Source organism: Gigantopelta aegis, chromosome 6, assembly GCF_016097555.1.
Source record: "Gigantopelta aegis isolate Gae_Host chromosome 6, Gae_host_genome, whole genome shotgun sequence".
NCBI classification, from domain to species: Eukaryota; Metazoa; Mollusca; class Gastropoda; order Neomphalida; family Peltospiridae; genus Gigantopelta; species Gigantopelta aegis.
The window spans coordinates 73033683-73047355 of NC_054704.1; the positions used below are offsets into that span (position 1 = coordinate 73033683).

General features: G+C 34.3%; 1 protein-coding gene across 2 annotated transcripts; it reads left to right on the forward strand.

Moving 5' to 3' along the window:
- The first annotated feature begins 131 nt into the window (after nucleotides 1-131).
- Nucleotides 132-13341, forward strand: LOC121376418 (A-kinase anchor protein 17A-like). Of its 2 annotated transcripts, none has more exons than XM_041504280.1 (5): nucleotides 132-179; nucleotides 7140-7942; nucleotides 9304-9452; nucleotides 10674-10914; nucleotides 11760-13341. In XM_041504280.1, the coding sequence occupies exons 2-5, from the start codon at nucleotides 7163-7165 to the stop codon at nucleotides 12048-12050; spliced, it is 1461 nt and encodes a 486-aa protein (XP_041360214.1). In that variant the 5' UTR covers nucleotides 132-179; nucleotides 7140-7162; the 3' UTR covers nucleotides 12051-13341. The 2 variants fall into 2 exon arrangements, with proteins under 2 accessions (XP_041360214.1, XP_041360215.1); XM_041504281.1 differs by having other exon boundaries at nucleotides 138-183.
- The last annotated feature ends 332 nt before the right edge of the window (nucleotides 13342-13673 follow it).

Here is a 13673-nt window from a genome sequence, read left to right on the forward strand (position 1 = left end):
ATAGTTACAAATATTTACATAAAAAGCTATAAATTGCAAGTTGTATTCTTAATTTAAATAGGCAATTAGTTTAATTTTTAACACAAATATTAAACCGGAAATTGTGCACTGGTTTGGCCTAAAAAGAAAAAGAAATATGGCGGCTGGTGTTTGACAATTTTGGAACGTTATATATTTTGGCTAGTATGATTACAATTTCTTTCAAAATAATATAGCTCACAATCAGATACTGTTCTTCCTTTGTCAAATTTACACTTTCACGTAAATTAACCTTTTGCAATGTTACTTTTATTGATTTATTTAAGATGTTTTAAGCAAATAATATCATAACGAAATCAGATGTCGATGTTCTGTTATTTTCGACAGTCACATTGTGTGATCTACAGTCTGAACCACGGTTATGTTGTTAACAACTACGTTATATTACTCGTATGCCATTGTCTACTATTGGATTTTGTCCACAGTTTATTCAATAACAAATCGTTAAAATAATATAATTCTATGTCACCTATAAGTATATTGATCAACTTCGCTGAGATCTCCTAACTCTTAAAGGGAGAGTAAACTCAAACATGAGCCTTATGTGTTGGAAAGATACATACCAACACATACTGACACTTTAAAAAACGAAAACACATGTTATTTTAGAGTTAATAAAAAACTGTGATTATTCCTTCTAACTGGGGGCAGCCATTTTCTTTTAATTTCGAGGCATCTGGTACTGTAGCTTTGGGCAAAGTGATGTCAGCTCAGACCAACTTCTGTATGCACAGTGTAAACAAAAGCAGTAATATACGACAAGGCGCTTTGATCAACCTGACTTGTAAAACAACATAAATGACATGATCATATAATAAACTATTTAAAGGAAGGGACAATTACGGCATTTGGCCTGGTATGCATATTCAACGATATATAAGGCACATTATTGTTTAATATCAACAAGTATAATCGTATTGTTAATTAATAAAATGCTGAAATGTGACAGCTATTATATATAATGGGCGCAGCCATTTTGTACCATCCCAGTGAACACGCCCTCTGGCGAGCTGGTGGTTACGTAATACCTAACGTGTCACGTCAGGAATTGGTCTTCGAACTGAAGAAACAAAACATACCTGATTTTTTGCAGATGCATTGCAGTGTTCTGTAATAATATCCATCCCAGTAAGCCGGCAACATAATACAGTTATTTCAACACTTTGACAATGGTGGCTTATTTTGTATTGAAAAATAATATATACTTGTTTTGTACATAAATTAACCCACATACTGAAATAATAATCGGAGTGTGTTCTTGGTTAATTGGTCTTTTCTTTCCATGGCCTGTACCTGTGGTTCCTGATTGGCAGGTGTATATTTAGGCGGTCCCCAGACACTGTGTCTAGACATACTAAAAAGACGGTGCCTTTTTTTATTAAGATCACATGGTACTGTCTGTTAGCCACGTGGATGCCCCTCAAATCGTAATGGACATTATCACTTTATTACTGTAAGTTATTCTGTAAAACCCTTGATTAAGTAGACTTTCCCATCTAAAATCACAAAACTGACCAATTACGTAGTCCCAAAGAAAAGAAAATTATCACTTGGTTATCGTGAGTGGTCGTTTTTGCTCGAACGTACCCTACCAATAGGCCTAAAATAAGCATTTTTTCTTTGGATTGTTTTAAAGAGAAAAATACTATAACTCCATTTCGTTCTATTGATGTAAATTGAAATATATTTAGTTAAATAGTTTATTATACTATCAAGTCATTTATGTTGTTTTACATGTCAGGTTGATGAAAGCGAAGCGCCTTGTCGTAAATTAGAGCATCTGTTGAAACTGTGCTTAAGGGGGGTTGGACGGAGCTGACGTCACTTCGCCCCAAGCTATATCACTGGATGTCACAAAAACGAAACAAAATGACTGCCCCCAGTTAGAAGGAATGATGATGGTTTTGTATTAATTCTAAAATTACATGTTTTTCACTTGTTAAAATGTCAGTATGTGTTGGTGGTTCGGGTATGCATCTTTCCAACACATAAGGCTCTTATTTGAGTTTACCCTCCCTTTAACTAAATATATTTCAAGTTGCATTAACAGAACGAAATGGGGTTGTAGTATTTTTATAATATATAATAATAATAATATATAGTATATTAGTATAATAATATACTTGTTGATATTAAGCAATAATATGCATTATATATCGTTGAATGTGCATACCAGTCCAGACGCCTTACTTAAGCATTCCTTAATTTAAAGCTGACAAAATGCACTCACATGTTTTTCCGGATGCCATTTAGTTTTTTTTATCGAATATTCTTCAAGAGGATGTGGAAGCTGATTTTGACATAAGTCACATATATGTAAGGCTGATGTAATGTTAGGTCAAGTCATGACATTAGATTGCATAACATCCTTCCACCTTTTACTTCATTTCTTGAAACTAAGTGGATGCATGTTTGAAGGGATTCTAGCAAAAACAGCACAGTGCCAAAACAGCTCCAAATGAAAATGGAACCAAATTAGACAAAACGGAACCTAGCATTGGCTAAAACGGCACCAAAATCTATGGACAAAATGGAACCTAGTGTTGGCTGAAACGGCACCAAATATTTTAAAATGTATGGCTAAAACGGAACAAGAATCATTAAAAGTTGTGAATGATGATATAGATGTGTACTTTGGGTGCTCGCCTGTTTGAACGTATACCAGATAGGAGGCATTAGGCCCCCCATTTACTAACCTTTCCTACAAGGCTTTAAATTATAAATAGTTCAATGTATTCAGTTAATATTATGTTTAAATTTCCTATTTAGACCAGCCTGACTGAAAAAAGTGCCAAGTAATGTAATTTACCAAGTTCAATAACAGTTATTATTTTTAGGCGCCTTTTATGTATAGTTTTTCTTGTGTTTTATGAACAAACAAAATAAATAAAATGCTTTGACTTTGTAAACTTATTTAAAAAAAACGTATTTGTAGGAGGATGGGACAGTCTAAGTATCTCAGTAACGGAATGGATGTTCGGACCAGGCATAACACAATGCAACAATCTTTCAACTGTTAGGTCCTATTTAAAAAAAAAAAGGCCATTCTATAGTATTTGGTCCATGGGTGTGGAAATTTCAAAATTATCTGTTAAAGGTAGGGTCAACTCAAACAAGAGCCTTATGTGTTGGAAAGATGCATACCCGGACCACCAACACATACTGACACTTTAGCAAATGAAAAACGCGTAATTTTAGAGTTAATAAAAAAACATGATTATTCCTGCTAACTGGGGGCAGCCATTTTGTTTTGTTTTTGTGACGTCCGGTGGGATAGCTTGTGGCGAAGTGATGTCAGCTCCTGACCATCTCCTGTATGTACAATGTAAACAAAAGCAGTAATTTTCGACACGGCGCTTCTCTTTGATCAACCTGACTTGTAAAACAGCATAAATGACGTAATAATATAATAAACTATTTAACTAAATATATTTCAAGTTGCATTAACGGAACAAAATTGGGTTATAGTATTTTTCTCTCGATAATCCAAAGGAAAAATGTACACTATTAGGCCTATTGATATGCTACGTTGGAGCAAAAATGACAACCCACGATACCCAAGTGATAATTTTCTTTTCTTTGGGACTACATAATTGGTCAGTTCTGTGGTTTTAGATGGAAACGTCTACTTAATAGTTTTACAGAACTATTTACAGTAATAAACCATGTCCATTACCATTTTAGGGGTAACAGGTAATATTCCACAATACCAGTATGTATTTTTGTGTCTAGACAGTGTCAATTAATTCGCTCGTCTGGTTACCAATCAAGTACACACCTGCCAATCAGGAATCACGGATAGAAGCAACTAACAGCATAGACCAATTAACTAAGAAAACACTCCATGTATCATTTTAGTACATAGGTTAATGCATGGACAAAACATGGTTAATTATTTCAACACTATAACAATGGTATTTTATTTTGTATTAAAAAATAATATATATGTAGTGCTGGATATACTTATTGCTGGCTTACTGGGAGGTGTATTATTACAGAACATTGCAATGTATGACTACATGTATTTATCATCCAGCAAAAACCAGGTAAATTGTGTTTCTCTAGTTCTAAGGCTTATTCCTGACGTTACGCGTTAAGTATTACGTAACCACCAGCTCGCCAGAGGGCGTACTCACTGAGATGGTACAAAATGGCTGCGCCAGTTATATATAATAGCCGTCACATTTAACTGTTTTATTAATTAACTATACGATTATACTTGTTGATATTAAGCAATAATGTGCATTATATATCGTTGAATATGCATACCAGGCCAAATGCCTTAATTGTCCCTTCCTTTAAACTAAGTTTTTATTATAACTTAAAGTTAACACCCGTAAGCACATACAAATATACTTTTATTGCCAATTTACTTATGTTTTAATGACGGATTTATTTGAAAAAAGAATTTTTGTAAGCCAGGACGTGACATTTGTTTTTTTGGTAATATTTCATTACTGTTATGTCAAATTTAAAAATTAGGTATCAGGACATCACATCTAAAATATACTACATATGAAAATACTACTTTGCCTTCTTTCATATCATAATTAGTATATTAAATTATTTTTCAAAATATATAATGTCATGTCCTGGCTGATTTGACATATAAAAGTTAGTTTTATTTAAAAGCTATTTTTCAGAAATAAAAATCCTTTTTAATCCTCCTCCTCCTCAATGTTCCAAGTATAAATAAAAGGTATAATGATGACTGGTTGTATTAAATGATTAAAATAACCACCTCAAACTTTGAGCCAGGACGTGACATTCAAGATGGCAGGTTAAATTGAGTAAAGATTAAAAATGTATTAAATCTCTCTATATAAAGAAATTGGCAAAACTGACTAGATAATGCACATGTACCTAAAAGAAATTACTTTTATTTTCGATATTTTTGCCCTCACCATTAAGAATCAGAAACAGAGAAACTGGACATTCGGGGGAGCATGTTCGAATATTTAACGTGGATTTATGTAGATAAAAAAAATACTATTATCAATTAATTCTATGCTTATATGTTTTGACCAAACAATGAATTATTGATAATCCACCAATTTAAAGAATATTGTATTTATACCAAATGCTCCATTTTGTGAATCCAAACTGGTGTACACATACAATAAATATTGTGTCAAAGAATTCTTCAAGTAGAATGTTATGCTAAAATCTTAAGTTTATTCCTTGGCAGATACGGATATCCAAACATGAATTAGAATATATAAACCAACATTTCTCCAGTGAAGGATGTAATTTGTAAAGATATATGTTGATCATAGAATCATTGAGGTGCCATTATAGCCAAATTGGTTCTGTTTTTGCCAACGAAAATGGTTCTGTTTTGGTAGTAGTGCCGTTTTAGCTTTCAGGAGCCTGTTTGAAGAATAGTTATCATTGTAATTTGTACATACAATCATTATGATTCCGGTCGTTTCGTCATGAAACCATTTTGAACCCTGCATAGTTTCACCCTTTGTCCTGTTCACCCAGGGTTGGTTTGCCCTAAATCTCATTTGCACCGAGTCGTTTCGGATATTAATGCTTTACCAGCTGTTTACTTTCTGTCAGCTGAAGCTGGCCAAAATCAACATACCATATTTGCCGTTTGAACCTCAGCTGGTTGAAGCTGGGCAAAATCATTGTATGTAGTGTATTTAATAAGAGAAACCACAGCACATCAATAGTATGCAGTGTTTATTGTTCATAAATTAAATTATTAAAGTTGTGAATATATTGTCTGTATATTTTTAAGGCCTGCACATATTTTGTGCATATGTCTTGAGTAAATGATATTGGAAGTAAAGAAAATTACAACATTATTTTTATCTGTAAATATAAACACCCTCAGAACAATAAAGCCTTGTTATATTGACTGCAATGTGTGAAATCTATAAAATCAATGGATATAGGATACATCAATGAATGAAAATTAGGGCAAAACGAAACATTGGGCAAAATGACTCAGTTAGAGATACGAATCAACCCTGGGCAAAACAACTCGGGTGAACTAGTAATGAATACGGGCAAAACAACCTGTTACCACCATTATTACTTAAGCCAGGCCCTAATCTAGAATCAAAAAAGTAGGAGAAGTCGTCACTTCTCCCTTCCCAGATGAAAGGGGAGAAGTTAACATTAATCGGTACTTTTCGTAATGCTTCACCCATTTCAGCGTATAGTCGGAAAAATTCAGAATTTTACACTCAGTTCTAATCATAATATTTCGATATAAAATACTACTTTGAACAGGTAAAACAAATTAAACGAAAATTGTATGTTTCATTAAAAACATGCTATTATTAAATAGTTGATAATATGTCGTAATGTTAATTAGTATTTTCTGGCATTATTGACATGCATGTATTTCATGCTTACAGTTACAATAAACTGTGAACTTTAAAAATTTGTTTATTTAAGACATTTCAGAAAGTATATAATCGATATTTAACAACAAGAATTGAAAGTTCATCCTCTTGGGTTCTTTTTTTTATTCCATTCTTTGTCCTGCTTTTCAAAAACAAGATTCCTGTAAACCAACATAAAATTGGAGTGACCTTATTTCTTGAAGAGTGAAGTTAAAAATGGCAGTGGATAGCAACTTGAATATATACATAGATTAGTGTGAAAAGAATCATGGATGGGACCTTTTTACATAGGCAGAAGAGTACACAAAATTAATGCTCAGCAGCTCACCGACTATGTTTTTTAAGTGGTTGTATGTACTTATTAATTTTAATTTATGACTGCTATGTGGATGTTAACATATAGATAAGTTGCCCAAAATTGTTCAAACCTGTTCTAATTCATATTATAGATAACATTTACAATTAGAGCACCCATATTTGTCTTCATCTGATGGAGCTTTTGCTTGGTACAAGTGGCATGTACTGTGTCACAGTTATTGACAGCTGTGCGTTTTAATATTTAAGCTGTCACAAATCCTATTTAGAATCTCAAATAATAATTAATAATAAATAATTGATTATTAAATACATAATATTTAAGACAATTAAGTAAATTTTATGTTTTATTTTGCATGGCCTAGATAACTTCTTTTTTTACAGCTAGGTTTTGTTTTATATCTTCTTATTTTTTTCTTGTAGACTTGTTTTTAATTTTGGAAGCCATGTCCACCACAACAGTCTGCGGTGATACTTCGGAAGCAGTAGAATTTTTCACCCCAGCAGGTCTCTGCTTGAAACCCATAGCCAAACTCAACGTCTGCGTTCAGCTTCCACAGTTGAAGGCCCCCGGGAAGACGATATCAAACTGGGAGGTGATGGAGAAAGTCAAGCACATGATCAGACCCGAGGAGTTCATCACACTGAAAATTGTGAAGAGCACGCTGGAGTTTATCCGCCTGGAGGGAGAGATCGAGAACAAGGGCAAGATTAAACTTCTGATCGCGAAGCTCGATGGCAAGACAATCAAGCTGTGTGGCTTCACCGAAAGTCTCAAAGTGCGGGCAGCCGAGGCGAAGATCAACTTCCCTTCCCGACACGACTGGGATTCGTATTTCCGCGATGCCAAGAACATGAATGAAATGAAGTCCGGCGAGAGACCCGACACGATTCACCTGAAAGAGCTGCCCACTCGCTGGTTTGCCAGTCGCAAAGACAAGAAGAAGGACATTCCGAGCGAGCAGATTCTGCGGCGGGTGTTTGACGTGTTTGGTGAGGTCCGCTGTGTCGATATTCCTATGCTCGACCCATACAGGAAGGAGATCATTGCGGCCTCCAAGCTGGGCACAATTCAGACGTTCAGTTACGGACAGGACTTGACGTTCGATGCTTTCGTGCAGTTCAAGGAGTACATCAGCTTCGTTAAGTCGATGGATGCCTTAAGAGGGATGAAACTCATGTACAAAGATGAGAAGGACGACAAGGCCTACACTACTAACATCAAGGTAAGCGCTGCTCCAGGCCTGGTGCTTATTAACCTTTAGACTACTGGATTAATTTTTAACAAAAACCACGTTGAGTGGGTACAAGTTTATAATTTTTACTCACATATATTCACTTAAATGTTTGATAAATACATGAAATAAAGTTCATATATGAATTGGTAAGTATTATTTTCGTGTCTTTTTTTGTATTTTTTATTATTTTAGATCGGCTAATGGTGATTAAAATTAGGCAAAAAATCGAAAAAGTTGCGTTTACTTACGGGCATTTGTGGCCAGCTGTCCAGTATTTATGTCCATTATTCCCGATAACAGTGGTTTTCTGACCAGAATTTTTTTTTAAACCCGAACTACGATTCATATTGCAATATTTGGTAATTTTCGTTGTTGGTAAAACGATCAAATTTATTATCAAATTAGCTGTTACAATCAGCTATCGATCCCTGAAAATTACCGCGACGTGCCGCCATTGTTGTAAAGCGAAAATACTTGCCGAAAACCACTTTTTGAACTCAAAATTTCAAGGTATTTTCAATTGAAAAAATCAAAACAAAAACCACCATTTTGAAAAAAAAATCTTTTTTCTTTAATTATATTTCCGTTTCCGGTGAGTGTCGTGTGCAAAACGGCGGGAAATATGAATTGGGGAATGCACTGTATACAGTGTACAGTATATCGACTGACGTGACGTCGGGCGAGATATCTCGCCTGCAGTAGTCAGAAGGTTAAACTTTTAAAATTCAGATCATCTTGTGACAACAATTTAGTGCAGATAATAAAGTAAAGACCTGATATGGATAAAAATGTCATTGCAGATCAGTTTTGGAAACAACATTTTGTAGTTTCCTGCTACTTGCCATCGCGAATTTCAAGTGCTAACAGTTGTGTTGATAGTGTAGATGTTAGCAAATCGTATTTTAGATTTACGTGTATAATCATTATTATGTACTATTACTCAAATATATACAATTATCAGTATGCCTCTGTGTAAATATTGGGGCAGGATGTAGCCCAGTGTTAAAGCGCTCGCTTGATGCACGTTTAGTTTGGGATCAATCCCCATCGGTGGGCCAATTGGGCTATTTCTCATTCCAGACTGGTATATCAAAGGCCATGGTATGTGCTAACCTGTCTATGGGATGATCCATATAAAAAGATCCCTTGCTACTAATGGAAAAATGTAGCAGGTTTGCTTTCTGTGACTGTGTTAAAATGACCATATGTTTGATATGCAATAACCAATGATTAATAAATCAGTTTGCTTTAGTGGTGTCGTTGAACAAAACAAAACAAACTTCTTTGTAAATATATCTATTATTATTCTGACTGAATAGTGTTTAATGTCCTTGGTTTAACTTCTTTAGGTTGACTTTGACAAGACAAAGCATTTGAGTGATAAAAATATTCGAAAACGGCGTCTTGAGCGTGAAAAGTTGGAAGCACTTGAACGAGAAAGAGAAGAAAAAGCAAAGAAGCTTAAAGAAGAGGAAGAAAGGAAAAAGGAAGAAGACAGGTAGTTGTTTCTTACAAAATGCATTTCTCATATTTTTAAAAATGCACTTGCATCTGAGAAGTAACAGTTATGGAGTCGAGTTTTAGTCTATTTTTAGAGGGTATTCCACCATTTTAAAGTCACAGACACATGTTTCACTCAATTGTATCTTTATCCAAATGTGTTACATGTTTGTAGATTAACTAAACTTAGTGTTAATTTTCACGGGTCGAAACTAAGGTCTGTCCTTTTAAAGTTAAACGAAAATGAATGAAAGTTAGAAATGGGCTAGCTCTGGCACTCGCCAAATTCGCCAGTTTGCGAATTTTAGAAACAATTGGCAAATTTTATTTTCATTTGCCAAAATAATTTCATGTATTAATTTATATTTGGTTAAAATACAGTTTGGAAGTTTAATAGATAATTTGGCGAAATTTTCTGCCGACTCAGAGCTAGCCCTGTAGAAATATTCTTGCTTTAAAATAAACAAAAAGCTTGCATATATATTCTTCAACCGAGTTATAGTTTTTAACTTGATTTCAAAATAAACAAGTTGTTGAATTGAGAAAAAGAAAAAAATATTTTGACTTAAAGTCTAGCTTTGATCTAATCACATTTCATTCTTTAGATATTTTTGAGAGTATTTTCTTGAAACATAGCACCTTATTGTTTTAAAGTCATAGTTGGTGTATGTGACATGTCTGTAGGATCAAACCTCCTGATGATTATCACAAGAATTACCATGTTTTCTGTCAAGACTTATAAAATAAATGTATTTTTAGCTTTGTGTGGCATCATCTCTTCAAGTTGTAAAAAGATTATTTGATATATGGAAGTAAACTATGAATTTAAAAAAACAAACATTTAATTTCCATTTTTAGTCATCTAGTATTCATAGTTTTGTCCTAATTCTGTAAGATATCTGTATGATTTAGAAATATGTTTATTTTGCTTTTGTTAAATGCTGCATAATTTTGCCTTTAGCTGAAGAAAAACTAAAGTTTGTTTTGTTTAATGACACATTAGAGCACATTGATTTATTAATCATTGTAGTCTTCTGAGAAAACCTGCTACATTTTTCCATTAGCAGCAAGTAATCTTTTATATGCACTTTTCCACAGATAGGACAGCACATACCACAGCCTGTCATATACCAGTCATTCAGCACTGACTGGAACAGGAGATCCAAGTTTTAATTTGTGTGACAAGCATTGTGTCCATTTTTTTATTTTTTTATTTTAGACAAAGAAAACTTGAAGAAGAGCGTGACAAGGAGAGAAAACGACAGGAGAAAATCCAGAGGAAAATTGACCGAAGGAAGGAGAGGGAAGCTATTAGACAGCAGAAAAGGCTGGAGAGAAAAAGAAGGGAAGAGGAAGAGAAGATTCGGTTGAAGATTGCCATGGAGGAGAGACGACTGTTGGTAGCTCAGAGGAAGTTGGAATCACTGAGACTCCTGTCGGAACTCTTTAACAGGATAAAAGTTTGTGGCTTTCTTTATCAGCCTTTTCAAAATCATCTGTCGGGGTTTTTTTCCCCAGTTATTTAAATACTTTATACCAAGGATCAGTGGTGGGGAGTGTGGATAGTGGGTCGTATCTATTGCTTGTTCCCCAACTCAGGTTTAAAATGATTTAACAGTCAATTTATAGAGTTCCCCAACACTCCATTTGACTGTGATGCAGTTCAGTGTTATGTATTTGTAGTGGGTCAATATTTGGTAGATCTATTGGATTGCTTAGTGGCATGTGATAGGTGGGTCACAAAGGGTTCTCGGAAAATTGTTTTATAATTGCTGGAACTTAAAAAATATTATTCTGGTTTACATTAATTTAGTATGATGACTATTTGTCAGAATTGCAAGTACATCACTTAACACTTTGATATCTAATTATAATTGTTCAGAACATATCGCTGCTTTAAAGGAACAGACCCTAGTTTCAACCCGTGAAAATTAACACTTAAGTTTATTTAATCTACAAATTTGTAACACATTTGGATAAAGTTAAAATCGAGTGAAACACGAGTCTATGACTTTGAAATGGTGAAATACCTTCTAAAAATAGACTAAAACTCGACTCCATAACTGTTACTTCTCAGACGTTTGTGCATTTTTAAAAATATGATAAATGCATTTTGTGATATTAAAAACACCAGGATGGCCAAAAACACGGAAAAATCGGAAATTGATAATCTAAACCATAAAATCTAAGTGAAGTATGATTTCAGTTATCAAAAACGGCTATAATAGTAAAAAAAAAATGCCTTAGTGTTTAAAAACTAGGGTATGTCCCTTTAATATATAGAGATAATATTTGTGTATTTTAGGAAGATAAGTTAAAAGAAGATTTGGTGGAATGGGAAAAAGAGTTGGAACGAGAGAAGCTGCGGCAAATTGAATATGACCGGAAACGAAAGCTTGAAGAGGAGATGCTAAAAGCAGAGGCCAAAAGGATGAAGAAGGAACAGCTGGCCCAGCAGGAGAAAGATCTGAGGGACAAAATCTTAAAGCACATGAAGGAGAAGGAGGAGAAGGAACAGGAGACCCAGAGGGAGGAGCTGAGGAGGAAGCTGTCTGGGAAGAAGAAACTGAAGAGTGCGGTCATCATGAAAAGATGACTACGGAATGCACTGACTGATCTTTGGGATAAGTCAGCATGAAGTCGTGAAGAAGGTGCTGCTGGGAATTTAAAATATGTCAGTGTTAAGCATTGAATTGCAGATGATGCTTGCAGACATATGAGAAGTGTGTCAGTATAAAGCAGTGAATTGCTGAAGATGCTGAAGTTTGATGGTGCCAGAGTTTGAAATACATCAGGATCGAGCACCGGATTGTTGATGGTCCTGCAGACAGTTGTGAGGTGTCAGTGTAAAGCAGTGAATTGCTGAAGATGCTGAAGTCTGATAGTGACAAAGTTTGTGATACATCAGTATTGATTGTTGATGGTGCTGCAGATTTGAGATGTGTCAGAATATATTAATAAATTGCGGAACATGCTGAAATGTGATCCTGCCAAAATTTTAAATATGTTGAGCAATGAATTGCTAATGGTGCTGTGATCATTTTGAGAAACGTTGCAGGATAAAGATGCTGAAGAGTCCAATTAAAGCAATGAATTGATGAAGAGATCCAAGTTTTAAATCGGTCGACATGTAAGAGGAATTTATGAAGAAGGTCAGAGTAAAGAGATTTTTCTTGAAAAGATTATGCTGAAATAACAAAATATGAATTGAAAAGATGATGCTGAAATAAGATATTGACTGCTAATGATACTACAGCAGTTCAAGTGAAATCATCATGAAAAAGTGATTTGATGGTGCATCACAATGGTGATAAAAAGATGGCTGATGGTGCATCACATTGGTCATGAAAAGATGACTTGATGGTGCATCACAATGATCATATAAAGATGACTTGATGAAACATCACATTGGTCATGAAAAGATGACTTGATGAAGCATCACATTGGTGCTAAAAAGATTATTGATAGAGCATCTTATTGGCCATGAAAAGGTGACTTGATTATTTGTCCGGTGAAGTTTTACATTGGTCAAGAAAAGATACTGTGAGATTATTTGAGGCAATACTAAGGGACTGAAGTGCTTCTGTGATATGCAGTTAGGATACATAAAGATGTTGAGTGAGGTTGACACAATCAAAGTAACGGTACATAGTACCAATAATATGACACACAAAGGTCACAACAAATGTATTGTCTGGTTAAGCAGCCTCATCTGGTTTCGACATGTTAAGAAAGTCTAATCTCGATCAGTATTGCCTGTAATAAACTATTAGTATTGCCAGAAGACTTCCATTGGAAAGTTTTAAGAAGCAGTTTTTACCAAAGAACTTTCAATTTGAATTGTACTCATCTTGGAAATTTGTGTTATATAAAGTGACATTGAGAAATATTTAGTTTTGTAATTTTTTTAATTTTTTTTATGAAGAAATTATAAGAAAATCGACAGTGTATTCCATTCATGATTAAGCATGGTAATAATGTGTACTTATATATTATTTAATGATGACTAAATTAGTCACTATATTGTTTTAGATTGATATGCTTATTGGGAAAAATTAAAAGTCATTTGAGCTATACATAAAACTCTGTAGGGCTTTCCTACAGTGAACATTGTGATTCACTACACAAGTTTCAGAGATCACTACACAGTTTTAAAACAAACAGTTGTTACTAATAAATTTTCAGTTAATTAGAAATTTTGGAAACAAGATGTTCCCTC